Genomic DNA, 27,322 nt, shown 5'->3' with positions numbered 1-27,322 from the left:
CCCAGACTCCTCTCCGCTCTCCTGCAGGCTCGGCTCCGTGCGTGCGGCCCCGACTATCCCTGCCCTCAACCCGCTCCTCGCCTTCAAAGCCTCCCGAGCGCTAATTACCTGTCCGCCGTGTGGTGTGGCTGGCGGCGCGGGGGCTGAGGGCGGGCTCGGCCTCACGGAAGGACTACAACTCCCATGAGGCTCTGGCGCCGCGCAAGCGTATGTGATTCCATTGGCTGGCAAAGCTCTGAGCTGGGAACCCTCATTGGCTGAGGGGCCTGAGGCGATAGATACCGGAAAGGGGAAGAGCAGCCAACATGGCGGCGGAGCGCGGCGCGGGACAGCAACAGTCGCAGGAGATGATGGAGGGTGAGCGGCCCCGCGGGGCGGCGACCGAAGGGCCCAGCGGGTGGGGGGCGGCGACCCGTACCGGCCTTGCCCGGGAGAAACGGGGCGGCCCGCCTGCGGCCGCGGCTCGGACCCCGCCGCGCGCACCCCCTGACATCTGCCAGCCGGCAGGGCGGGGGTGGCCCTGGACCCGGGACCCCGTGCTGAGGCGGTAGCGGCCGGGAAGGCGCGGGCGGCCCGGGAGGTGCCAAACCTAGGGTCGGGGCCAGCGGCGGGGCGAGCCGGGCGCGTGGGTGGGGACTGAGGGCGCGGTGGTCCCACAGCCCTGGCGTCCGCCAGCTGGTGGGAGCCTCGCACCGAGTTCCTCAGCCAGCCCCGCGAGTCCCCAGTCCCGGGGCAGCTGACGAGGAAACCAGGCGCGCGGCTCCCTGGGACTCGCCCGAGTCGGGTCATTGGTGAACGTGGCGGGGGTGCAGAAGGGTCCTCTCGAAAGTGAATGGGTCGTGGGGAAGGGGTGACCAGGAGCCAAGAGCTGAGTTACAAAATCGACGGTTTCCTGTTTTCAAAGCGATCATAGTTCCAAAAAGACTAAATCAAACTCTTCCGCTTTGTTGAAAAAAGTATATGCGTGTTATGTGTGCATATAGTTACATACACACGCTTACCGCAGTCAGAGAGCCAGTCGTGTCTGCGAGTGCTCCCGTGCTGTTCGATCCGCTGGCCTCAGCGCTCCGGAAGAGCAGCCACAGTCTCCAGTGTCAAGTGCTAGGGAAGCGGGGGCGGCGAAAGAAGAGCAGGCATGTTTGTGAGTGACGGCTGCGCAGCCAAAGCCAGCTCTGAGCCGAATCGTGCAAGACAACTATAAATCAGCCGGGTTGGAGATGGGCTGAGGTCATTTCAGGTGAAGGAAGCCACACGAAGGCAGAGGGGTGTGAAGGAATGTGACCTGTTTGGAGGAGAGTTCAGCCAGGAGTGGCACAGTCCTACTGAACGAGGGAGAGTGCCGGTGAGGCTGGCAGGGGAGGTCGTGGAGGGCCTTGCTGGGGGGAGGAGCACATGAAGGGTCTTGGACTTTCAGACCATTAGGTCTTTTTACGCAGGGAAACGCCTCTTCTTATCCCCCTTCTTCCCACCCTCCCACCTATTCCCACTTCCTCTTTAGCTGTTTCTGTGTCTTGGTAAATGGCAAGTAGGAAACCCAGGCAATTCCTTCTCTCCGGCTCCCACCCATCCAATGAATCAACAAGCTCTGCTGCCCCTGCTTCCTTAATCTCTCCAAATCTTTAATACCTCTCCCGTGCCCACTGCTGATACCCTGAGCCAGTCCATAGTCCCCGCTGCCGCATAGTCACCTTATGTGCTGATCTGCTGTCCCATGCCCCTGTTTCACTTTGGCTGCCCTTCATTAGCTAAGCCCCTCCCACCCTGGGCTCCGCTGCACCAGACCATTGCCCAGTAGAACTTGCTGTCCCTTAGCCTTGACCACCTGTGCCTGGTAACAACTGATTTATCACATGTCTGCGTACGTGTCATGCACATGTTTTTGTGCCTGACAGCAGCTCTGAGATGCAGGTACTATACTAGCTCTTTCTACAGGTGAGGAGACGGAGGCTTGGAAAAGAAAATAACATGCCAAAGCTGTGTCTGTAGAGACAGGATGCAAACTCAGGAAGAGTCAATGGCATTCCAGAAATTTTTGGAGTCAAAGATCAGATTTGGATTTTAGAATAAGCTCAGATTCTCTAGCAATGGAGAATAGATTAAACAGCCAGACAAGCCACCGAGAGACCAGTCAGGAGGCCAGGCAGGAGCCGAGGCCACAGGTAATGAGTAGCTGAGCCAAGGCAGTTGCCAGGGCAGGGAAGAAGGAATGCGTTTGGAGGTTTTAGAGGTGGATTTCATCAGGACTTATCCAGCAGTCCTTGCCTGGGTGCTGCTTTGCTGGGCCCAGCAGGAGATACAAAGGTGAAGTAGCTGCCTTCCCCTCAAAGAGCATACCCCTTTGTAAATAAGCTGCATTGGGAGAAAAGAGAATGCTTTCAGTGTGGTTGATGATTCCGAGTAATCCATTAGCGCTCCAGGTCTTCCACAGATTTCCAAAAGAGGCTGCAAAAAAAGTCAGGAAAAAGGGAAATTATTTGACAGTCTTGCCAAAGAATTTTTACCAGTCTGCCACATTTAATCACTGCCTGATTTGCTAATTCAAAAAATATTTATTTACCAGCCTTTCAAAACTGCGCTGGTGTCACGGTGCCCTGACATTCAGCATCAGTGACTTCGTGGGGCATTTAGCACTACTGGCTGTCTTCTCCTTTTTCTAGAGCTCCCCGCTGCCCACAGTCTGATTTGAGTTAGTCTTGATTTCTTTCAGAACGTGGGCCTGTGAACTGGGCTGGTTTTCTTGGCCAAATGGATAGTGGAGCATGGATGAAGGTATGTGGCGGGAGGGTCACATGGTCCCCTCTACGTGGACATCCAGGCCAAAAGGGAGCCAGACAGGAGGTGCTTCTCTGTGTGTTACCGCTAGGGCGTTTAATCACAAACCACCCAGGCCTTCCAGAACACCTGGTAATTCTTCACGGGTTCCTTGAGGGCAGGAATAGTATGTCACTCACCTTTGTACCCCTGTGGCCTCCCTGCTGTGCCCCATTCCCATCTGCCACAGTTCCCCCCTCCACTGGATGCCTCAGGTGGTACCTGGGACATCCATGGAAAACACTCAAATGTTTGTTGAACTGAGTTCAACAAACATTTTTGAATGAAGTCTTTTTGACTTCCAACTGGATGTCAATCTGTTATATGTTCCTCAAAGGGCCCCCTAACATGGGTGTGAGTTCTTATGGATGTGTGTGGGTTCAGTTGACAGGCGGGTGGAATCGGAAGAGTCGGGCGATGAAGAAGGGAAGAAGCAGAGCAGCGGGATGGTGGCCGAGCTCAGTGCGCACAGCCTGAAGGACGGAGAGGAGCGGGGGGAAGAGGACCCAGAAGGTACCAGGCCGAGTTAAGAACCTTAAACTCACTAAGCGGGAGGAGGATGGGGCTCTGTGGCATGTGATGGGCCCCCGGGTGGCGCCCGGGTGTTTGTCTGGCTGGCTCTGGAGGCCCTCGGTGGGTGGCCAGGGGCACTGGGAGTAGGGCGCCCTCTGAGGTGCTCCCTGAGCCAGCTACACACTTACGGCGCTTGCAGGCAGGATGAACTTTTTCCTAATTCCATTGAAGGCAAATACTAACGATATTGATACTAATGTGTCATCTGAAACAGAACCAGAAGATTGTCTTATTAACCACATGTGCAGAAAGTGCAATTTGAAATAAACAGTTCGGCTAACGAGCGCGCTCTCTTTTCCTACCGTGGACATAAACTGATTCTCTCTTAGTCATTTCTGAGTTCTGTCCACCAAACTTATAGGCCTGAGGATCAACTTCTAAGTTGGTTTAGTGATTAACAACAACAAAATGAATTTAGAGATGAGAAAAGTAAGTGCTCAGCCTGTAATGGTGGGTTTTCACCCTCCCAAACTATGATCTGAGCCTTTTTTGTTTGTTTTCTTTGCTTGCTTAGAAAATCAGTTTACATTCAGAGGAGTGAGAGAAACCATAGAAACAGACATAAAGATGTCCAAGATATATTATTAGGTGAAAAGAGCAAATTCTTTACAAATGGGATGCGTGTTAAAATCCTATCTTTATTTTTAAAATGATAATAATAGAATAATAGTGTGTAGTTTTACTTAAGAGAGAAAACACATCAAACTGTTGTTGGCCCGGGGGGGCCGGGGGGCAGTCTCTCTAAACAGCAGGTTTGAGAGGGTCTCTCGTACCTTCTGCATTTTCTAGATTTATCCACAGTGTATGGGTATTTAAAGTTTTAATAGTCATGCATTACCGTTATGGTAATTAAAACAAAACGAATTTTTAAAATAACATCATGGTCTGTGCCAGTGAGGATGGTTGGTAACTATGGCAACCTAATTTTAAGGCAAAAGGAGATTACCACAAAAGTACCAGTCACATTACTTTGGAGCTTCAGAGTCGATATTCTGGAAGTGATGTGGGTGGAATAAGTACACGGGAGTGATGGGTGAAAGCTCTTCTTGCTGACTCAGTCACAGGAAGGCCAAGCGGTGGGAGTGTCACCTGCCCTCACATCTGAATGCCTGGCATGTTGACCGAGCCCTGTCATGGGCTCTCCCCTGGCTCGTGAGCACAGGCTCACTGTGACTCGCCCTAGGGTACATGGCTACAAAGTGGAGCCCCTGGACTGGACCCCGACTTGTCTAGATCCGGTGTTCTTTCTTCCAGGCTACTAGCTGGTTACAAGTCCTCTAGGAAGGTGCATTTTTATAGGTCCTTAGAGAAACCAGGACTTGCTCCTACCTATACTTAACTTAGATCTTAAGTTCAAGTAAAACAAATTCAAATGTGACAACTGGTACCATTCACTTATTTTCTATAAGTTGTTTTAAAACTTAAAACATACAGGATAGGTTTGGAAAGATGGCTGGTAACTTTGTTCAAAGGTTAAGCTGCCATTTTGAGCACTGCCCTGTGCTGGATGTATTACAAACAGAACCCTTTAAGCCTTGTGACCATGTGTCCTGGACACCCTGCCTTTGTTGTAGCGCGCGTCTTTCGTTGCAGCTTCCTGAATTCAGGCCGTTGGCTGTGCTGTCTTTTGTAGGGGGATCGTTTGGGCATATCTCTTGGTTTTGCCCAGCTCCTTTTATTTAATTTTTGGGTTGGTTGACATCTTGTAAAGCTATGGCTGAACTAGAGTAAATGACATGGGGTTTTTTTGGGGGTTTTTTTTGCGGTAAGCGGGCCTCTCACTGTTGTGGCCTCTCCTGTTGCGGAGCACAGGCTCCAGACGCGCAGGCTCAGCGGCCATGGCTCACGGGCCCAGCCGCTCCGCGGCATGTGGGATCCTCCTGGACCGGGGCACGAACCCGTGTCCCCTGCATCGGCAGGCGGACTCCCAACCACTGCGCCACCAGGGAAGCCCGACATGTTTTTTTAACTAGCCATTGTCGGTGGTTATGGAAAAGGCAGCGCGGTGAATTCAGCCAGTGTGAAGCCAGGACGTCTTTGTCAGGCTGGGCCTGCATCTGGCGTGCCTCTCCGAGGCCTCCAGTCCAGCCTGCGAGCTGCCCCGTGCTGGGGGGCGCTGGGGGCGTGAGGCTGGGCTGTGAGCCTGCTCAGCCGCAGGAGCATATGCAGTGTTGCCGTCGGGGAGAGGCAGCTGAAGGAAGCAGGCCGAACGGTAGTGGTGACCAGCGGTCCCTGGGGGCACAGGCCAGATAGCAGTCACCGTGGAGGAGCCGCTGCCACCGAGGAGGAGCCTCTGCAAGGCAGGCGGCCCAGTTTCTTCAACAACGAATTGCAAGAACAAACGGGGACTTTATAGAAATGCCCTCTAGTTACAGTGTGTGGCCTCATTCAGATCCTAATGCACGCAGGCTGGGGAGAGCATTTAACCCTTTTAGATGATGTGCTGCAGTAGGCCCAGAGCCCAGTGCGGGACCGGTGGCAGCCCTCCTCAGGCCCCCGGACGGGAGGCCTGCTCTCCAGGGTGGACTGGCTCCTCATCCTGCCCGGCAAGAGGGTCATGGAAATTGCTCAGCGAGGCTCTTCAATCTTGTCTGTTGAGCTGAGCGTTTTGTTTCACTCTTTGCAGACAGACATGTTTGTAGATGCTGGGCCACTTTCCAAAGCAGTAGAAGGCACATCCTAGAACATCTGATGTGCCCACAGCGTGATCTATATTCAAATGACCTGCTTTCTTGTCACAGACAAGAAGGGAAAGACCGGGAGGCAGGCTGCCACCAGCTACGCAGCTTCGGGCATCACCAGGAGGTGGCGGTGGGCAGCTTCCTGGCCCCTGGCTGGGGTCGCTTGAGGCTCGGTCACCGTTCCCCCTCCCCCGGCTTTTCTGACAACAGCGTCAGACTGCATTTCCCTTCCTGGGAAATTGTGCAGCACAGATGGAAGTTTGGAGGCGTTTGCTGAGTTCAGGAAACTGAGGATCTTGAAGGGTGACCATTGTCAGACAGATGTTAGCTCTGCTGCGTCATCCATGCCCTCCGGGTGTTGCCTGCTGGTTTCTCCTCTGCTTTCGAGTTGGCTCTGTGCCCCAGGCAGCCCAACCCAGCTCTCCGTGGACGCAGGGTCTGCGTCCTCCTGGAGACGGGGGGCTCTGAATGGGCTTTTCTTCTTCTTCTTGTTTCAGAAGGACAAGAGCTGCCTGTGGATATGGAAACCATTAACCTGGACAGAAATGCAGAGGTAATGCAGCCTGCTCAACCCAACCTCGGGGGGCATGGTGACAGCACTCTGACCGTCAGGGTATCTTTTACGAGCGTGCCAGATTAGCGAGTGATTTCCCTGGAAGGAGTTGTCTGAGCCTGTCTCCGTTGGCTCAGAGACCCTGTGTTCTTACTGTTTTTAATACCAGTGATTGACCTGCCATTTCTGTTTAACCAAATGAAACGCCTTTGACTCAAATTATATGGGTCAGATGATTGCATTGTATGTGGTGGGGTCCTGCCATCCCCAGCCTCTGAGAAGCACCGCGCATTAATGATCTGGGAAGGGCGGAGCCAGCCGCTGTGTCTAGGCGGCCCGTGGGGCCTCCCCTGAGCCCACAGCCGGCCGTCGGTGGGGATGCGGGACTCAGAGCATGGGCTTGTGCTCTGTGCTAAGGGGGCAAAGGGGTGAGAGTAGGTTTCGCATCCCACCCGCTTGGAGGGTCAGTTTTACGTCAAGCCGCTACCCGTGGTAGCTGAACCGAGGAGCGTTTTGCAGCTCGCCTCTGAGTCCCCACCCCCTGTCTGCGCAGACTCCGTGTAGCGCTTCTCCCTTTCTCCCCTCACCCTCGCCTCCACCCGCTGCCCGGCCTCCTCGTGGCTCCGATTCCAGGAAGCATGTCTTCAGGCGCTTGCCTGCAGCTGAGCTAGGTCTCGTCTTGTTTCAGGACGTTGATTTGAATCATTATCGCATTGGAAAAATTCAAGGGTTCGAGGTGCTGAAGAAAGTGAAGGTGAGAGGAACTCCGTCCTTGCAGGGGAGGTGACACTCCAGAGTCTGTCCCGCCCGAAGGACATAGATAAACCCAGAACAGAGTCAGTTCTGCGCAAGTGACAGTCCTTGCAAAGGTGCTAGGCCGCACCAGGAGCTGCCGTCGGGCACCTTTCCTCCTGGGCCTGGCAGGGTTGCTAGGGCAGACGGCAGGCTGAGTGGCCCCAGGTTCAAGTGGTGGCTCGGGCATGCGGCCGCCTGCAGTGCCTCAGGTCGAAGCCCGCCTGCAGCCACACACACCCCAGCCTGTGCAGTCCTTAACTCGCTTCAGCCCAATCTGTTTTTCAGAATTGAGCTGCTGAGGGTTCCCTCTGCTGGGACACAGCACCCCCGCTGCCCGCTGCCTCCCTCACTAAGGAGGTCTGCTCAGAATGGGGCTTGCCTCCAGCCTCCCTTGGGTGTCTGCCCGTCCTTTCCAAGATCAGCAGCTTTCTAGAAAACGGGAAGGAAAACCATGTCCTCCCACCCGGAAGACGTGTCCTGTAACGGCGGGCGCTTTCTCCTGGCCTCCCTGTTGCCTACGTCAGCTGCCCTCTTTCTGTCCCCTAGACTCTCTGCCTCCGTCAAAATTTAATTAAGTGCATTGAGAATCTAGAGGAGCTACAGAGTCTTCGAGAGCTGGATCTTTACGACAACCAAATCAAGAAGATTGAGAACCTGGAGGGACTGACAGAGCTGGAGTGAGTCGTGAGACCCAGGGAGACAACGGAGGGGCCCGTCCAGCCTCCCCAGAGCCAGCCCTGGGCCCCAGCTCTCAGGCCCAGGGAGGCCACTTCTGCCCCAGGGTCCTGCCCTGCACCTGGCTCCAGGGGTGCGTTGGCTTGCCCACAGTCCCAGCCTGCAAATTAAACCTGTGGAGGCTTTTGGCTGGTCTCTTCAGGGAGGACATGGTCTCTGCCCTGAACACCATCCTGTGAGCCCAGAGGCATCGGGAACCTGTAGGCTGCCTCCCAGCTCTCCCGGGCCTTCTTGGGCAGCCACAGATTCTGCGCCCGCCCCCGGGTGAGGCACGGTCCCCCGGGTCGGGATGCTGCCTCTAAGTTAATTACATTCTGAGTTCTGTGTGACCTACACTCATTAAAAAATAAATGTTTTGCCTGTTCCCAGGATTCTAGATATTTCTTTTAATCTACTGAGAAACATTGAAGGAATTGATAAGTTGACACGACTGAAAAAGCTCTTCTTGGTCAACAATAAAATCAATAAAATTGAGAACGTAAGCAGCTTACATCAACTGCAGATGCTGGAGCTGGGGTCCAACCGCATCCGGGTAGGTGCGAGCGTGGCGGCTGCGTGGCCTGGACGGTGTGGGTGCAGGGTGTGCGGTCGGCTGTATTTTTCATAAGAAAAAGTGCTGACTGGACGTCAGTATTAATAAGAGTGTGTGCCCAGGTGCAGCGTTCTAGCCTTTCTTCTGCACGTAGAGTTCACTTGCTCCCCATTCAAACCATGACATAATTCTTACCAAACCATTCCATTAGGTTCTGCCCGAGGTGAGCTGATCAGCCCCAAACACTTTGCTTTTGAATGTACTGCAGAGTGAAAGTGTCCCAAGGCAGCAGAGGGCTGGCTTGCCGATGCCTCGCCCCACACCAGGGCCGTAGGAAGGAGCACGCAGCCTGGTACCCGGCTGGCCTGTCCTCCCCTGCTGAGCAGCTGGGGGCAGGGGTTTCGGAGCACTTCTTACCCTCCCTCCGTGTCGCAAGTGACCCTCTGTCCAACTTTTGGAAGCTCGTAGCACACGGTCATCCCAGGTTGGCCCTCATGAGCTGGACAGGATGCAAACCAAAGAGAGTGGTTCTGGCAAAGGGCCTCTCATGACGATGGTGGTGATACGGCTGAAAATAGCAAAGCAGCACACTTAAAACTAGACAGTGGCCCAGCTGTCAGCATTTTATCGAGTATTTCTCTATGGAATCTTCCAAGAGAAAGGTGGCTCGTCACAAATTGATGCAGGCCGTAGCAGTTAAGGATGCCTTCCCTCTGAATCCTCATCCTCGTAGACTGCCCCCAGCCACATCTTACTGTGAAGGGCCAGACAAGATGCTCGGTCTGCACTTGCTTGAGGCCCCACTGTGTTCCCGTGCACATAGTCTGGTCATTTAGTGCTGAAGAAGCCAGTAGTTAACCTGTTCTGGGAGAGCAGTGAACTCAGAGGAGGCGGCGGCCTGAGGCCTGGTCAGTTTGCGTTGATTAAGCCGGCTGCTACCCAAGGCGCTGCGGGAGATCCATCTCCAGCTGAATGGCGGAGCACCGGCATGGAGCAAGGAGAAGCAAGGAAGCAGGTGGCAGAAACAGGAAGAGGGGCGGAGAGTCAGGGAATGGGGGCACCTGCTCTAGGAATCCCGTAGGGCATCCCAAGGCCAGAGCTCCCAGCTTCTGTCTCTTGTGGAATGCATTTTAACAAACCCTACATAGAGTCACGTAATAATGTGGCAACTCGGAATTTTAGGACTTGAGGGACCTGAGAAGTCCCGAGAGCTCCAGGGCTCTGTGGAAACTCGAGGTCCGGGAGTGAGCCCAAGTAAGGGGGGGCCTTGACGCCTCGCTCCCACCCCCACCTTTTCTGTGTTCTCATGTTGTGCTTTCACGTGAGGTTGCATGGGAAATTTTCCAGAGTGGAGAAGCACCTGCCCGACGCCCCGGGCGGCTCTCTCTCCTTGCCCAGAGATCTTCCTCTTCCCCGGGTAGCTAAGCGCTGCCCTGTCCTGATTTTCACAGGCAATTGAAAATATTGACACGTTAACCAGCCTGGAGAGTTTGTTTTTGGGGAAAAACAAGATCACTAAGCTTCAGAACCTGGACGCACTCACCAACCTGACAGTCCTCAGCATGCAGGTACTGACCGCCCTACCCCCCCGCCCCTGCCGCCTCCGTCCTGCAGGCCCAGGGCCCAGGCTTTGATGGGCTCTCTGTTTCACCGGCAGGGAGCGACTGAGACATTATACTTCACTGACCTTAGTCGTGCGTGACGCATGCTGGACCACAGTTTCATTCTCTAAGCATCACGCTCCTTTTCCTAGTAAAAGTTCGAGCTGGTTTTTAGCCAGAGGGTCTCTTCAGAAGGTGGAGCTCATTCCAAAACCTACAGTGCTGGGCTCCACGGTGGGAGCGGCCCTCCCGCGTCCATGCGGAGGGCATGCGGCCTGGCTCGGGGGTTGGGAAGCACGTGGCTGCGCCTCAGCTCCTGTTCCTTTTTGTCAGAAGCAGGCAAGTGGCACCAGGCCCTTGAGGCAGGATGTGGCGGGGTGCTCTGAGGACAGGACCTCAGCGTGGCAGGTCCCCTAAAACCACAGGTGCCTTTTGGAAAGCAGATGTTCCGCAGACTTCTTTAAGAAGAGGGCGTTAGGCTTTAATTTGAGTTATAGTAGTTGCTGAAAGAAATGAGAACTGATTTTATTTTAAACTATTCTGTGATTCTGACATTTTTGAATTACTAAATTGAGGTAGGCCTTCCCCAAGTAGATGAAAAGTGAGTGCTTTGCATAAAAGCCTTTAACCCCGCGTATGAGCTTTAGCCCAGTACAGCAGACGCAAGATTTCGGTCTTCCTTTTCTGTGTGTGTGAGTCCCATTCTTGCAGCTGTATCCGGATGCCCCGCCGTCAGGCACCCATGGTAAGCAGCCCCACTTGCCACAAGCCACGCAGCTTCGCGCGTCCTTGCTGCTCTGACTCTCCCTCTTGCAGGGCAACCGGCTGACCAAGATCGAGGGCCTGCAGAGCCTGGTGAACCTACGGGAGCTCTATCTCAGCCACAACGGCATCGAGGTCATCGAGGGCCTGGACAACAACGTAAGCCCGCCGGCCGCCTGTGGGGCAGTGGGGTCATGGGGTGCCCGACGGGCAGGCAGCACACACCAGCCTCCGGGGGCTCTCGAGGGGACTTGCTGCCTCTGGAGGTCTGTCCTAGTGACCTTTCCATCCCTCCTCACGCTGGGAAACACAGACGCAGGCGGTATCTGCTCAGCCCTGAGCGGGCGCTGAGCTGAGCCGTGTGTCGCGGGGATAGATTCACTGCATGGCCCTATAGGCGTTGGGGAAGATTTTTAAAAAGTAAACCCCAGGGACTCCCCCGGCCGTCCAGTGGTTAGGACTCTGTGCTTCCTGTGCAAGGGACGCAGGTTCAGTCCCTGCTCGGGGAACTAAGATCCCACGTGCCGCGGGGCACGGCCAAAAATAAATTAAAGTTAAGAAAAAAGTAAACCCCGGCTGCTCCTAGGTGTCCCTGTCCCACGGAGGGCTAGTGGGCGCAGCAGCCACCCCCTCTTCCCGCTCTGGGCCCCACTACCCAGCCCGCGGGGCCAGCAGCGCCCCCCCGGCCCAGATCCTGCACAGTCTCGCTCCCTCCCGCCCGCCCCTCAGCAGCCCTGCCCGCCCAGCGCAGGACAGCCTTAGGGGCGCTGGGCAGGGAGGGGTAGCGCTGGCCCTGAGCCCCCAGGAAGCCCCTGCGCCCCTCAGCTGCCTGCAGGCAAACCTGCTTTTCCTCAGTGCAGTATTCAAGACAAATAAAATACTTTTACTCTTTCAATTTTACTGGGTTTTTTTCCTGTTTTGTTGACTTGGCAGCAAGTGTAACCAGATTGGTCACTTCTGTTGTTGTAAACACAGCGTTTCAATCTTCGTCAAGTCTCCTTTGGGCTTTGCGCCTCAGCCCCTGGGCCTAGCCACCATTAGTAATGTTTTCAGGGGAAATCCACGTTCTGAATTTCATTTCACCAACATCTACATACAAAATTTTAGAAAAGCTAGAATTTGCCTACAGTGAGTCTGGTCGCCTTTCCCTGCCTTCCAATCAAACTGAGAGTTTACAGAGCTGGTGTGTAAACTGGCTGCACACTCGGCCGGTGCAGAATGGGACCGTGAGGCTAAGCTGAGAGGTGCGGCCATGCGGAGGCCATGCGATTGGAGCCGGGCGGTGCCCCCTCTGCTCCTTGGCCTCCCCCGCCGGTCCCCACGGTCAGCGGAGGGTCCACGCAGGAGAGGGCGTGGCAGCGGTGTGGCCCAAAAGAGCAGCGGGGTCCCAGGCGCACAGGACGGGGCAAGAGCTTAGGACTGTCCCAGTAGGAGCGCTGCGCCTCGGTCTGGGGTCAGCACCGCACCCTTCTGGGGCCTCTGCAACAAAACAGAAAAATAGCAGTTGTGGCTTTAAAGGTAATCATTGTACGATTCTTGTAATCAAATGAGACAGGCTTTCCTCTGAGACCTTTGTTCAACTAGAGATCAAATATTCACCTATACTTTCTTCTAAGCTTTATCTCTTAATTTATCTGGAATTTACCTTTGTGGTGTGAGATCAGGCAGTAAGTATCCTTTTCCCAAATGGCAGATCCACCATCTTGACACCACAGCTGAGTCCTCCCCCACTGCTGCCTCTGTTTGCCCCTCTGTGTGCTGGGTCATCTTCCTGTGGGTCTAGCGGGGTAATCTCTCCTGTGCGTGCTCTCCCCACCCTGTCCCCTTCCTTTTTTTTATAAAAGCAATTCTTACTGGTTTGCTTTTGAATGAGCTTTCAAAACACTGTCCAGCTCCCCAGCAAAACACGAGGTAGTATTGAGCCCATGACGGAATCCTTGTTCCTGGACGTTTGGGGCCAGTTCTGGCAGCCGGGTGCCCCTGGTGCTGAGCCCTTCTGCTGGGGCTGCACAAGGGTCACATCCTGCCGCGGGCCGCACATGCTTTAGCTTGGCCGGTTCCTGCGCTGACACATCCCACGCCGCCCAGCACCGCAGAGCAGGGGGCAGCGGGCCTGCCCTGGCCCCGCCCTGCTGCCCACGGTGGCCCCCTTCTGCAGAGTTCTCCCGAGTCCCTGTTTGCTCTGAAAGTCGCCGAGCCCCGCAGGCAGGCGCCTCCTAGCCTCCTGTAGTCACGCAACTATTTGAGCGGACACCAGGAGCCCAACAGAAGCCAGTGGAAGGGCTCCTCACCCGCATCTGTGCCCAGACGGCACAGGACACTGTGCCCGGCCCTCAAGGAGTCAGAGGCCAGGGCCGGAGCGCTTCTGGGTTGGCAGGGCTTCTGGCTGCCCGCTCGTGTGTGTGTTTGTGGGCTTTGTTTTTATTTTATTGAGAGTTTTTTTTTAACTTTCCCTTAAAACTTGGTATTTGGAGTCAGAATCCCAGGAACACAGTAGAAAATGTAAGAAGGCAACCCGCAATCAGAAATGAGCAGAGAGGAAGAGAATGTATTGTCGGGGGCTGTCAACCAGCTTGTAACGTTTCCCTTTTGATTTTAGAAAAACTTGCCAATTGGTGTGGTTAAACGTACTTCAGGAAGCAGTGCAAGCTTTTAAAGGCTTCGTTTTCACTACAATCTTATTCTGTGAAATCCTGAAACTCTGTGAACTTTAAAAAAAAATTCCTCGGGCTTAGCTGATGTGTGCTGGGAAGTAGGCGTCTGCTGGACATTTCTGGAATAGAGGGTCGAGCACAGCGTCTCCACGAGACAGTGCGATGCCTGCCCCGCAGCGGGCGAGCCCCGGACGCTGTCCCCAGTGGGGCTGAGCCCCCTCTTTCTTCTCTCCCATCAGCTGTAAATTCCAGGCCAGTGGCCACCCGCTGTCCCTCAGTGCCCAGGCGTTCCTCTCCGCCCTTCCTCCTGTGCTGGAAGGAGGGCCCCTTCACCCCCGCCAAGCCCCAGGTTCCTCAGCCCTAAAAGAAGAGGAAACGCTGTTCTAAGGATCAGTTGGAATTGTATGTTTCCTTGGGTTGAGCACTAAATAGATGCTGCTGCAACTGTTACCCCCTCTTCAGAGCCCCGGCCTCGTGTTAGCTGCCCTTCCCGGGACCAGGCGTGTCGCTGGGGTCCTTGCGGGCCAGGATCTGGGAGCCTGGGGCTTGGAATCTGAAGGAACTAGTTCCAGACCCCAATGGTGAGAGCGCAGTGAGGCAGTCGTGAGGATTCTGTGTCTTCGGCCTGGTCTGGGGGTGGGCGGGGAGGCTGCAGGAGGTGGGCAGTGCTGTCCCCCTGCTAGCTCACTCCCGTCCTGGGAGGGCAGCTCGCCTCATGGCGCTAAGCTCAGCGCCCAACGCTGTGTGCATGGTCGCGCGCTCGTTGTTGATCTGAGGTAATCCAGGAAAAATTTTATTTCCTTATTTTAGAACAAACTCACGATGTTGGACATTGCGTCAAATAGAATCAAAAAGATTGAAAATGTCAGCCATCTAACAGAGCTGCAGGAATTCTGGGTAAGTTTAATACACAAGGGGTTGATGACACTTCAGCTGCACTGGTCCTGCCGAGTGAGGTACCGTTTACTCCAGCCCTGGAGGCTGTGGCGTGGAATGGGACTGTGGGCAGGGCTGTAGGACTTCGGCACCCACGCGGGATCTCGGGCCCCGCCACGCCCCAGATGTAGACCAAACCAAAATGGGCATTTTAGAAGATTCTGGGTGACTACGGTCACATGAAAGTGTGAGGAGCCCTGCACAGTGTACGGTTAGACCCGAGGATTGCCACGTGACTGAAGGGCTTCCAGACCCCGCCAAGGGGCCAGTGCACCCAGCACGGGGGTGTACCGGCACCACGGAAGGAGGTGTCGCATGGGCTTCTGCTGTCAGTCGTCCCAGAATGTGCCTTGTGTTTGCCTCGTGGTGACAGTGTTGTCTCGGGAGCAGTGTCACCGAGCCCAGAGGAGGAGAAACAGGGCATGAGATGTCTCGAGACTCCTCTGAGGGGGTGGCAGGATGACCCCCAAGCTGAAGTCCTCAGTGTCAGGGTTCCACACGGTGTCCTCCTGAAGCACGTTTGTTGCCTGGTGGCCCCTGCAGGCGCCACCACACGCTCCACCCGGTGACTGCCGTCTGCAAAGTGAGCGTCGTCCGGATGCGCTCAGTCTGATCCAAGATTCGTGCTGCGTCTAAGGCGTGCTTCTTCCTTGTCTAGCCATCCTGCTGACCCTGCTTGTGTCCTGTGTGCTTTCCTTTCCTCATCTTAAAAGATCGACCCGGTTTCCCTAGAGCACAGGTGGCCTGCTGTGAGCATGTCCCTTGCCCCTTAGCGGCAGCACTGAGTCTTGGGCGTTGTCAGCACGTGATGCCACAGCAAGTCTGGGAAGACCGGAACCAGCCTTCGAGAGGCTGGGGGAGCCGAGCGAGCCACCGTGAGCCGGGGGTCTGGTGTACAGCCCACCCCCAGAGGCAGGTGTGGCTAGTGGTAAGCCGGTTGCATTGGAGCGAAGGGATTTGGCTCCGAAGAGGCCAGGGAACCACACAGAGGAGCCGCACAACCAGAAGAGGGGTCCAGAGATGGAGGCTGGGGCTAGGCCAGCACCCAGGGCGCCCAGCAGGGAGACGGCGCTAGGTGTGCCCCCACCCCCCGCAAGGTGCTGATATTCACGCCGTGTGTAACCCCTCCCCGTGAGTGTGTGTTGACCTTAGTGACTCACTTCCAGCCGACAGAATGCAGCAGAAAACAGGATTCCACCCCCGTGACGGGGTGATGAAAAGACTGGCTTGTCTCCTAGGGGCTCCCCCTTGCTCTCTCCTGAACCCCAGCTTTGTGTGAAGTAACAGACACCTTCTTTGATGCCAGCAACATACAAGGCACGCATCCCCTCTGTTGAAGTGATTCTGTTGTGTGAGAAATGTATCTTGGGAATTCTTCCACACCTCAGTTTTGTTTAAAATGTTATTGAATTTGAGGGGAAGTAAATGTAAATTTTCTATATAAACATTAGCCACCAAAGACCATTGTGATGGGAAATGCATACATTTGGGTGAAGTTTGGGTCTTGAAAACCACGAGATAGTCTGCTGGGGAATGTCAGCCAGGGTGATGTTCTGTAGCGGAATTCCAGTCTGGGATTCAGGCAGGCTCATCACCAGACTCTAAAACCGTGGACGAGCAGGGTGTTCGCACGTGTGCCAAGTGTCGCCCCGCCGAGAGTTTGCTGATTGCAAAGGGGAGACGCGTTCCCCAGAGTCATCTGGGCGCCACCAGTGTGTCCACAGGATCAGACTTATCCCCGGTAGTGGGACAGCCTCATGCCTTGTGTCCCCCGATGTGCTTCATGTATGAAGTGTGCTCACCAGGAATGTTTAGTGTGATGTAACCAAGCATGTAGACCTAACTTCCAGTTGTCAGGAAGTAGAGGGTCCGGGAGAACGAGCTAGGTGACACCACGGGAAGCAGGCGGCTGAATCCAGAACAAGGGTCCTTCTACACGACAAGTAGCTGGGTGTCTTTAAAGGTCGACTTCATATAACAGAAAAAAAATGAGAGGAGGAAGTGGGAAACATTCTAGATGGAAAAAACTAAAAAGTGCACCTTCTGGGAGACTCTTTAAGAAGACGGGCGTACCTGGAAGGTCACACTCCACATCACACCTTGCTCCTTTACATCTCAGTTGTGCAGAACTTGAAAAAAGAGACATAAAGGCCTTTTTTTTTTTTTTTCCCCTCAATGAGGCTTCCAGAGATGCTGGAATTCCTGTGGAGACAATACAGATGAATGGTTTTGAGTTCCATTTTGGAAAAATACAAAGATAAGAATCTCCGGGGACTTCCCCGGTGGCACAGTGGTTCAGAATCCGCCAGCCGATGCAGGGGACACGGGTTCAAGCCCTGGTCCGGGAAGATGCCACATGCCGCGGAGCACCGAAGCCCATGCGCCACAACTACTGAGCCTATGCTAGATCTAGAGCCCGTGAGCCACAACTACTGAGCCCACACGCCACAACTACTTGAAGCCCATGCGCCTAGAGCCCATGCTCCACAACAAGAGAAGCCACCGCAATGAGAAGCCCACACGCCACAACAAAGAGTAGCCCCTGCTCGCCACAACTAGAGAAAGCCCCAGCGCAGCAACGAAGACCCAACGCAGCCAAAAATAAATAAATGTATTTAAAAAAGAAAAGAATCTCTGAAAGTTACCTGTGTCAAAGACATCCTTTACAATGTGCCATTGGTGGTGAGTAAAACTCCCAGGTCCACATTCGCTAAATCCTAGAGAAAACTGCCCTGTGGCTGGCTGTACTGTGGAATACCCTCAACTATAAGACCTGGGGTTTATAAAGACAGTAAGCGCACCAGCGGGGACTAACAGGACGGTGGCATTGGAAATGCCGTGACGTGTGACACAGGAAGCACACAGTGTGTGTCAGCCACAAACGACTCTGTTGAGAAAGACGAGGAGATGGCGGCCCTGCCGGAGCGTCAGCCGCCAGCGGAGTGGGAGACGGTTTCTAAGTAGATTCTGCTGCAAAAAGACCTTACTTCTCCTAAGCAATGTAACATTGCTACTTTTAGTAAATGAATGTGCTGTTCGCACGTTGCAAGTTAAAAGTGCTTAAGGCATGCGTGTCTTTTTCGTGACTCTCCACTGCAGCGGCCTCTTTCTGGTAACCGAGCAGCTGCGGCCACCGCCACGGGGGCTATTGCTTCCCTCTGGTTCTGGTTTTGCACACTTTGCGTTGGCCACATGGGCAGCTCATGTTGTACGAGAGGAGTGTCGTAGACTAACGCTTAACAGAGTACTGCTTAAGGCTTTATCCTGGGACAGCTCTTCTCCCTTTGCGGTGGAGGCACCTTGAGTCCTGCTCTGAGTTCCGGGTCCCCGTGACTCCGTGCTCAGAAGCAGGCTTCGGGCCCTCCACGAGGCCGGGCTCTGGGTTTTGGAAATCTGGCTTTCCCAAAGCACGGGGCACACTAGGCCCACGTGGAGTTCTGTGAAAATAGCGTTCCTTAAACAGGCGAGTCTGAGAAACCCTGCATTGTATACCCGCTGGGAGAATCGAGGAGAAGCTCTGTGGGAGATTCATAACGTGCAGTGAGTTATTAAAGACAAGACTGGCTGTGACAGTGGAACTGGCGCCAGAGTCGCCCTCCCACCATGAACCGACCCCAAGGCCCGAGGCTGCTCCGTCCGGGCAGCGCACAGCAGGCAGCAGCAGGCCGCAGGCCCTGAGAACGGGGATGACACAGTGAGCCCCGGGCTGCCCTGCTCTGCCTAGGACCAGCTTCCTGAGCGGAACACTGCAGTTCTGTGGAGCTGAAGACGCAGCGGTCAAAGTTCATGGCAGCTGGACTCTTCAGGACAAGGTGTTGGAGAGAGGAGGGCCCTGGAAGTCCACGTGGGGGTCGCCTGCCAGGCTGTGGCTGAGCGGTGGGCAGTCTGGGCACGAGACCACCCCTCTCGCGGCTCACCCACTAGCTCTGCCGGAGGAGAGCAGAGCTGGGGGACGATGGAGCTCCAGCCCTGCCCAGGTGGGGGTCTCACCAGCACCCTTGACATCCAGCTAGACACCAAACGGGCCAGGCCTTAGGGGTAGGTGCCACAGGCTCAGCTACGACGCCCTCCAGCCCCCTAGAAGCAGGCTGCAGCGGTGTGTCCAGAGGAGGCTGCGCTCGGAGCGTCCCACCAGGAAGGGCCTGGGGACCCTGAGGGGGTCCTGGCCTCCTGGAGACCCGCCCCGAAGGAGTGTGGAACCGAGCCTGTGGCCGTCTCTACACCGCCTTAGCCCCGACGTCCAGCGTTCAATCCAAAATCACTAGGTGTACAACAGGAAAATGTGATCTGTGTTCAAGGAAGTCGTCCTAAGAAACCGAGCCTAGGTTTTCAGTCACCGTTTGTGAACGTAGCCCTGGACCTGGAGGTGGCTTGTGGTGTCTTGGTCCTCACTCCCACCTCCAGGCTGCTCTCGCCTTCCCCCCGAAGACCCCCACCACACAGCCGCTCTGCAGCGTGGCCGTCATCCTCTCCCTCCCTGGAGACCCTGGTGCTGCGGCAAAACTGGGCCCTTCTCTCGAGACTTAATCCAGTGCCTGGTCAGTGCTCGAAGCCTCTGCAGCGTCCCCACCAAGTGGCAGTGGATGGGACCGTCAAGGGCCTCGGCTTCTTCACCTCCCACACATGGACAGATGTCATACCTTCTCTGAGTGGGGCTGCTGCCGTGTGACCTCGGCCACCCCGCTTCTGCCCTCGCAGGTTCCGAGGGAACAGGTCTGCCCTTCCCACCACCATGTGCATGGCGGGCCCCAGGCCTGGTGTCTCTTGAAGCGTGATTTCTAGAACCGGGTGTGGCCGGAGCCAGGGGGTGAGGGCAGCAGGTGCGGGGCATGCACTCAGGGCAGCTTCCCCGCCCACCCTGCACACCCAGCCCTGTCACCTGTCAGCTCACGGGCGGCGACGCGCTGGAGCCTCTGCCGTGCACCTCTCTTCCCAGTGCTATGGTCAGCATGAGGTCAGCCACAGAAGCTGGCAGACACGACACGTCGGGGCTCTTCAGCTTCCCTGGGAGCCGGTTACTGAGCGTTTGCTGGCGCAGCACAGCCGGGAGCCATGATGGTGATGTCCCCGCGGGTGCCGCCTGAGCCCCCTGCCCTCGCCCTTCACTCCGACCATCCAGGGCACGTCTCACGTTCACAGAGGCAGTTCTCTAGTTTGTGTTCACTTGGCCGTCTGCCGTATTCTTTGGAAACTGAAGACTGGTCTCTTGGAGCCCCAGCAGAAGGGCCACGACATCCACGCGACAGGCATGGACCAAGCTGGGTGACGGGTGCTCCAACCCAGAGGCCCTACGTGCCCTCACCTTGATGGTGGTTTGAAAAGTGAGAGGTCTCCCCACCCACCAACCCCAGCCCCGCGGGCCTCAGCAGAGCCGGGACGGGGCCTCCTGACCTGCTCTGAGCCCGTCCTCCTGACGTGGCGCGTCCTGGACGGGATCAGCCGTGGTGCAGCATTTCCGCCACAGAGGCGGGCGGTGGGTGTCCCGGGGGTGCACGCCATCAAGGCCCCTCGTGCCCTGAGTGTCCGGCGAGCGACCTCTGGTCTGTTGTCCGTGTTGTCATCAGAGCGCATAGTCAGGCCTTGGGGACAATGGCCGAGGATGGTTTGTAGGAAATACAGCCGAACCGGCTGCAGCACTTTGCCTGGAGACGGGGTGGGGTGGGGTTGCTCCGTCTCCCCTCTGCTGAACTGAACATGGATTTGCCCCTGTCGTGGCACCGTGTCCAGGTTCATCCCATATGGGACGCGGCCCGGCCAGGATGTGCCGTGATGGATGGAAGGCCCCGTGAGGTGCTGGTCACCCCTCTTTTGAGCGGGGGCCTCGTGCCCCACGTGGGGAGGCTGGGGGGCCGGGTTGGTGTGACCTGAAGGGGGCGGGGCAGGGCTGTCGTGTTCTGAAGGGGGGCGCGATGCGGGGCTGTAGCACCCTAAGGCTTCTCCGATGTGCGCGTGTTCCCCCAGATGAACGACAACCTCCTGGACTGCTGGAGTGACCTGGACGAGCTCAAGGGCGCCAAGAGCCTGGAGACTGTGTACCTGGAGCGGAACCCCCTGCAGAAGGACCCCCAGTACCGGCGGAAGATCATGCTGGCCCTCCCCACCGTGCGGCAGATCGATGCCACCTTCGTCAGGTTCTGAAGCTCCCGGCCCCTCTCTTCCAAGAGCCTCCCAGCCACGGTTTTTAGTCCACCCGTTGCTCGTAAATCATCGCTCTATCAACGACGGTCACAAACCCAATGGCAATAAAAAGGCACTGAGTGAAAGCTGCCGTGTGCGGTGCCGCTCGCCACCTGGACACCAGTGCTGCCACCTCCGGCCAGTCCGCATTCCGAGCTAGTGGCCCACAGCCCCGCGCCACCCGTGGTGCTGCTCGCGACCGTCTCCGTTTCCTCCTCTCAGAGGGAGGCCACAGCCCGCCTGAGAGGGTGAAACAGCAGGTCTGGGGGCGCGTGCCGGGGGGGCGTCCGGGCCATCCAGGGGCCCTCGGGCCTGTCAGCCCAGAGCTTCGTAGCCTCCTAGACCAGTTGATGCCAATTTTATCTTACATATTAAAAAACAAACCTGCAGGCAAAGGATGACTCAGCCCTGTGTGCCGTGACCCCCAGCGCTCTCTTAAAGAGCAGTGGCCGCCCGCCAGGCCCTGCTGGCTGCCTTCTGGGCCTGCCCGTTGGTCCCCCGCAGCCCTCGGGGTAGGAGGGGCCGCCTCCCGCGCACACTGTGCTGTGCCGCTGGCGGGTCTGAGCCCACCTGAGTCTCTCTGCAAGGACTGTTTCTAGAGAGCTGCCCTCATGGCTGCTCGAATGCTGCTTCCCCTTCTTACCCCACCGTTGTGTTGGCTTGTTCTTTACGAAACTTACATTGACACTCACCCTTATTCTTTACGAAACTTACATTGACCCTCACCCTGAATGCTACAAGGACCTTGTCATCTCTTGGGGCCCTGGATTTTCCCTTCTGCAGAATGAGGACCAACTCTCAGGGTCTCCAGGGTTCCTCCTTCTTCCAAGACCCAAGCTGCGCTGTCCAGTGTGGGCCCCCTTGTGCCACACGTGGCTGCATCAGTTCAAGTTTAAATTTGTTAAAATGAAATTAAAAATTCATGTCCTCCGCTGCACTTGCCACACCATAGCCACATCTCGCCAGGGGCAGCCCGTCTCCATGGTCACAGAAAGTCCTACTGGACAGCACTGCTCTGGAGCCTGTCGCAGAGCCTGGGCAGCCGCGTGGGGGGCCAGGAGCTCGGGGGTGACCGCCTGCTGGGGTGGCCTGAGGGTGAGGTCACGTCCAAGTCCTGACTCAAATCTTCGCCAGAATCGATTGTGTGACGTGCATCTGTGAGCATCTCCCTGTTGAAGAGTGAACTCTTGGAAAGGAAAGCAGAGTTAGGTAGGACCTGGCCCCAGAGAGCCCTTGCGTTGCGACCCTAGAATTCTGCCCTTGGCCAGACACTAGCTGAGGACAAAAGAAAGCCGTTTTAGAAACACAGCGTTTCAGGATCTGAGTGCCCTTGCTGGAAGGATTATGTGGAGGAGTCCACCCACACGAGCAGTGAATCCAAATGAGGAACGAAGGAAGGGAAAGACAGGGTTTGGCAGCAGTACCAAAACCAGCAAAATTTGGTTTAGAAGTACGTACTCGACTGGTTGGTGAGCTCTTTTCTTTGTAAATGCTAGGACGGTTCCTGACAAGACACAAAACTTGCCCCTGAAAAACCATGAGTGACCCGAGCCGCATGGCTACGGTTTTTTTAAATCGAGGTAAGACCGTGGCAAGTGCAAGTAGAGACTGCAGGCTTTCGCTTTGGTGTGGAAGAGGGAGCGAGAGCTTAGAGAGTTTGTGGGAAGATGTAAGTTTAGAGCAGCCGCTCGTAGACATAAGTTATCCAACATCCAACTCACAAGTAGGAAAAAAACCCAAAAAGCTTCAAGCAAAGAGGACACTGGAGAAAAAGGCTCAAGGAGGCGCCGCAGATAGATGTGCAATTGGGGTCAGAGCCCGTCCGTCCCCGTCTCGGGTCACAAATCCAAGTCCAGCACCTGCTCTTTAATAGACACTTTCAAAATTATACAAAAAAAGTAGAAGGGATGGGAAAGCTCTGCTAAATCCAGCACAATCCTAATCAGAATGACATTTGATTTTTTAAGATCCTTAAACTCTAAAATTTATATGGAAGAAAAGATCCACATTGAACCTTGAAACTTTAAAAAGGTTTAGTCACCTTTGAAAATGAGTCAAAAGCAGTGATTTCCTTCCAGATTATAAAAAATCTGGGGGAAAACAAAAAAGCTACAAACCCACCGTAGAAACACTGCCAACACTGTAGAAATACTGCCGGCCGCACAGACCCTCGGACGGGCTCGGTGCTGCTGAGGGCGCCCGTGGGTCCCGGGACGAGAGGCCTGTGTCCTGGGCGGGGCTGGCAGAGGAGCACAGTTTGTGGGAAAAGGGACACTGACCCAGCCTAACGTCGTACGCAGGCCGACCTGAGGATTAAAAGTCTCCGTGTGAAAGTAGAATCGCGAGCCAGTAGGAAGAACGGTGGGAAAATACATTCGTGAGCTGGGAGTGCAGAAACGCCGCTTAATCCCCGAAGCACAGCCTTAAGACAAGGTTTTGATGGGTTAGTTTACATAGTAAACATTCCTGTGGGCAAAGGACACCATGAATAGACCACTGAGAGCAGACTGAAAGACGTGTGCTCAGACTTTAGAACTGGCAAAGGGCCTGACGCTTAGATGTAAAGGACTCCTGCAAACCAGAGGAAGGAGAATCCGGGTAGAAACATGGGCCCAGGACAATCAGGCAGCTCAGAGAAGCTGGGGGCCAGCCAGCCAGGGCTGCCATCAGAGGTGTGCAAACCAGGGCAGGGAGCTGATCTGCTACAGTGCGGGGTTGCCACGGGGGAAGAGGGGGCACGGACCGGGGCGTCCACGTCGGGAGTTGTCCCCTCCTGGCCGGCAGGGCACTGCACGCAGGCCCCGGGCACAGCGGTGGCTGAGTCCAGCCTGGGCCTTCGGCTACGGTAAATGCTCCTCAGTGGGGAGGAGCCCACAGCGCCCTTGCTGGGAAACCACAGGAGGCCACAGCCACGTGGACTGCACGTCCATCACAGAGGGATGCGTCCGAGTAGGAGGGTTCCCACAACAGGGACGGAGTGGACGAGGGGATAAAGTGAGGCCCGAGTCCCTGCTGAGAGCACCCCGTGAACAGAGGGTGGTGAGCACAAGCCGCCTCACCAGGGTCTCTGCAGCGTGACCACGCCGACGGTAAGCCAGGGGGAGGGGTGACGACGCCGACGGTAAGCCGGGGGGAGGGGGGTGACGACGCCGACGGTAAGCCAGGGGGAGGGGGGTGACGACGCCGACGGTAAGCCAGGGGGAGGGGGGGTGACCACGCCGACGGTAAGCCAGGGGGCGGGGGGTGACGACGCCGACGGTAAGCCAGGGGGAGGGGGGTGACGACGCCGACGGTAAGCCAGGGGGAGGGGGGGTGACCACGCCGACGGTAAGCCAGGGGGAGGGGTGACGACGCCGACGGTAAGCCGGGGGGAGGGGGGTGACGACGCCGACGGTAAGCCAGGGGGAGAGGGGGTGACGACGCCGACGGTAAGCCAGGGGGCGGGGGTGACGACGCCGATGGTAAGCCAGGGGAAGGAGGCAGCTTCCGTGGGCGATCTGACCTTCGTCCCTCAGCAGGCACTCGGCACCTGCTCCGTGCCAGCCCCTCTCTTGGGCACTTGGGAGACATCGCGACAGAGGTTTTTAAATTCCTGTCCTTGTGAACTTCACATACAGTGGCTATAGATTAAACAATAACCGTAATAAGACAGTTACGTAGTTGGAAGGTGACCCGTGCTTTGGAAGAAAGCAGAGCGTTTTGGACAGGCTCGCTGAGGAGTCATTTAACAGGAGGAGTGGGTGACCCTGAAGAGAAGACCAGCACTGGGGAGGGGGCGGGGACCCGAGAAGGGGCGGCAGAGGTGGGGAGGGGGCGGGGACCTGAGAAGGGGCGGCAGAGGTGGGGAGGGGGCGGGGACCCGAGAAGGGGCGGCAGAGGTGGGGAGGGGCAGAGAGTGAAGCCGTAGCCAGAGCAGCCTGGAAGGAGGTGGGATGAGGGCGAAGGAGCCCTGAGAACCCCCAGCTCTGGGCTTGGGGCACTTGGCAGGAAGAACCAGGGGGGATGGGGAGTCGGGGTAGGGACCCAGGGGGGCCGAAGGACAGATAGGGGTCGGGGGGCAGGGGATAGGCATGCAGACGCACTGGACCGGGGTGAAGGCTGCGGGGATGGAAGTGCCCTGTGCAGCCAGAGACAAGCAGGCAGGACGGCGGCAGATGGCTGGTGAGCAGGCTGGGGGGCTGCCTGGAGGAGGGTGCTCCTTTTGTGCAAGAAGAAGGTTTGGGGGAAGCGGGGGAGGGTCCTGGGGGCAGGGAGCCGCTGTGCAAGCGAGGTAGCTCGTCCGGGCACAGGAAGCCTTGAACATCCGTGGTCCACCCCTCAGGCTCTGTGCAGAGCAGGCAAGTGTCAGGAGGACGGAGCCCTTCCCAGCTGGCAGTCACTGCAGTGGGCACTCACCTCAGTGGTCTCGCCCAGACCAGCAATGTGCCCACCCCCCAGGACGAGGTGCATTTGTTCCAAACCACCTTTCCAGACTGCCTCATGGCCGGGGGCGGCCTGAGACTCGTGCTTAGCTGACGACACCTGCTTTCCCGAGAAGAAGGGCAGGTGCAGCTAGCACAGGACCTTGAATGTGGACTCGGTGGCTGGACCTGCCACAGCACTCCTGCAGCCACAGGCGAGGGCTCTGGCCCTGACACCCTTGAGCCACTGAACCCACCCAGGTGCCAGCACCTCCCTACTTACGAGGTGAGGAAGAAAACCTTTTGGGTTAAGCCACACAAAGGTCTGGTGTCAAAGCCACAGTAGTTGGAGGCTTAGCTTTTTTTAACTAATGTATTTCTGAATATTATATAAACATATATTAAAAGTTATGGTCAAATAAAGCTAGCATAGCAGCGGCTCCTGGGCCTGGGCCCTTCCTAGCACCTGGGACCCAGCAGTACAGCCGTGCTAATTGTAGCTTGCTTGATTGCTGAAATTTTTTTTAATAATATATTTTTTATTAATAGACTATTTTTTAGAAGTTTATTTATTTTAATAAATTTATTTATTTTTGACTGTGTTGGGTCTTCGTTGCTGCACGCGGGCTTTCTCTAGTTGCGGCGAGCAGGGGCTACTCTTTGTTGCGGTGCGCGGGCTTCTTATTGCAGTGGCTTCTCTTGTTGTGGAGCACGGGCTCTAGTCGTGCCGGCTCAGTAGTTGTGGCACGTGGGCTCAGTAGTTGTGGCTCGCAGGCTCCAGAGCACAGGCTCAGTAGGTGTGGCGCACGGACTTAGTTGCTCCGCGGCATGTGGGATCTTCCCAGACCAGGGCTCGAACCTGTGTCCCCTGCATTGGCAGGCGGATTCTTAACCACTGCGCCACCAGGGAAGCCCTAATTTTTTTTTTAACTGCTAAAGTAATGCAACTTGAAAAAATTTCAAACCATAATACATTGTATAAAGTGAAAAGTAAAAGATTCTACGCAGGCGTGTGTGCCTTTGCACGCGCCTGTGTCCCTCTGAGGCTCCAGCTGAGCTGCGCACTCGCCTCCAGAACCCGCTGACTCTGCTCTTCCTGAGCAGACAGTGCTGGGGCCACCGACAGCGGAGGGCCTGGGACCCTGCGGGTCGGTCTCTGCCGGGACCGTCCTTCGCAGCGGCAGCCAGAGGACAGTGTCCAGCGGCCTAGGCTGGGGAGCTTGGCCAAGCCCTCCTGCCGCAAGCCCCGCAGGGTCAGCCTGAGGCTGCCCTCTGCCAGGATTCCTCCTCCTCGACTGCATGGGTGCCGAGGTCAGGGGCTCCAGCCAGCATAAGGGTCAGACTCAGGGAATTCCACAGGCAGCCAAGGGCAGGAGGGGAACGGCCATGGGGGCAGGGCCGTGAGGACAGGGTCCCTCCCAGCTCTCTGCCCTCAGGGCTGACCCAGACTTGGCTGCCAGACCAGGCTGGTGCTGGGAGGTTGGCCATGACCTCGGAGGCCTCTTCCGGAAGCCGCTGTGCCAGGTGGGAGCCCGTTCTGCCATGAATGGGTCGCCAGAGGAAGGGGGTAGATGGACCCAGGGAGGCTGGGCAAACACCTGGCCCGTCAGGGCTCCACAGGCCCCTGGGCCTGGCGCGGCATCTCCTCCAGGCCCTCGGGGGTGAGAAGGGCCAGGTGCTCCGTGTGGCTTCGGTGGGGGGACCCCAGCCCTGGGGAACCGCGGTTGCCCACCTGCCCGCTGGACGCGCCGCAGAGCAGCTCACTTCGGGCCGGGCCTTCGCAGGTGGGGCGGCCTCGGTCGGTCCCTGTGCTCCCGGCGCAGAGCGCGGACAAACACCCCGCCCCAGCCCTCGCGCTCGCCACGGCGGGGCATCTGGGGCCTGGTGCGGGCTCCCATCTGCTCCTCCAGGCCTCGGGCTCTCTGGACTGAATGACAGCTGCCCCAGCTCCCGTAGCTCTCCCCGCCCCCGCACCGTCCCAGCCACCAGCAGCCCTCCTGGCCGCAGACCTCCCCGCGCTCTCTGCCCCGCTCTGCCGACCCGGCAGCCGCAACAGTGGTGTCCGTCCTCCCCGCAGAGGGATCCAGGGGCCGGCAGGAAGGACGCAGGGTC

General features: G+C 56.5%; 2 protein-coding genes across 5 annotated transcripts in view; one reads left to right on the top strand and one right to left on the bottom strand.

The window, feature by feature from the left end:
* Positions 1 to 190, bottom strand: part of PASK (PAS domain containing serine/threonine kinase) — a 39,347-nt gene extending 39,157 nt beyond the window's left edge. Inside the window, exon 1 of the mRNA XM_067739990.1 lies at positions 109 to 190. The gene's annotated coding sequence lies outside the window, so the exon portion shown is untranslated. The remainder of the gene's footprint in view (positions 1 to 108) is intronic.
* Positions 163 to 20,896, top strand: PPP1R7 (protein phosphatase 1 regulatory subunit 7). 4 transcript variants are annotated; one of them, XM_067739997.1, is made up of 11 exons: positions 269 to 357; positions 2,708 to 2,769; positions 3,196 to 3,336; positions 6,563 to 6,618; positions 7,307 to 7,372; positions 7,960 to 8,090; positions 8,518 to 8,680; positions 10,132 to 10,248; positions 11,098 to 11,202; positions 14,508 to 14,594; positions 20,595 to 20,896. In XM_067739997.1, exons 2-11 carry the CDS (start codon positions 2,760 to 2,762, stop codon positions 20,769 to 20,771), a joined length of 1,053 nt encoding a protein of 350 aa, XP_067596098.1. In that variant the 5' UTR covers positions 269 to 357; positions 2,708 to 2,759; the 3' UTR covers positions 20,772 to 20,896. The 4 variants fall into 4 exon arrangements, with proteins under 4 accessions (XP_067596099.1, XP_067596096.1, XP_067596097.1 ...); XM_067739995.1 differs by lacking the exon at positions 2,708 to 2,769 and having other exon boundaries at positions 169 to 357; XM_067739996.1 differs by lacking the exon at positions 2,708 to 2,769 and having other exon boundaries at positions 186 to 357; positions 3,196 to 3,324.
* The last annotated feature ends 6,426 nt before the right edge of the window (positions 20,897 to 27,322 follow it).

Source organism: Pseudorca crassidens, chromosome 6 (genome assembly GCF_039906515.1).
Source record: "Pseudorca crassidens isolate mPseCra1 chromosome 6, mPseCra1.hap1, whole genome shotgun sequence".
In the NCBI taxonomy this organism is placed as follows: domain Eukaryota; kingdom Metazoa; phylum Chordata; class Mammalia; order Artiodactyla; family Delphinidae; genus Pseudorca; species Pseudorca crassidens.
This window is presented reverse-complemented; position numbering and strand designations above follow the sequence as displayed.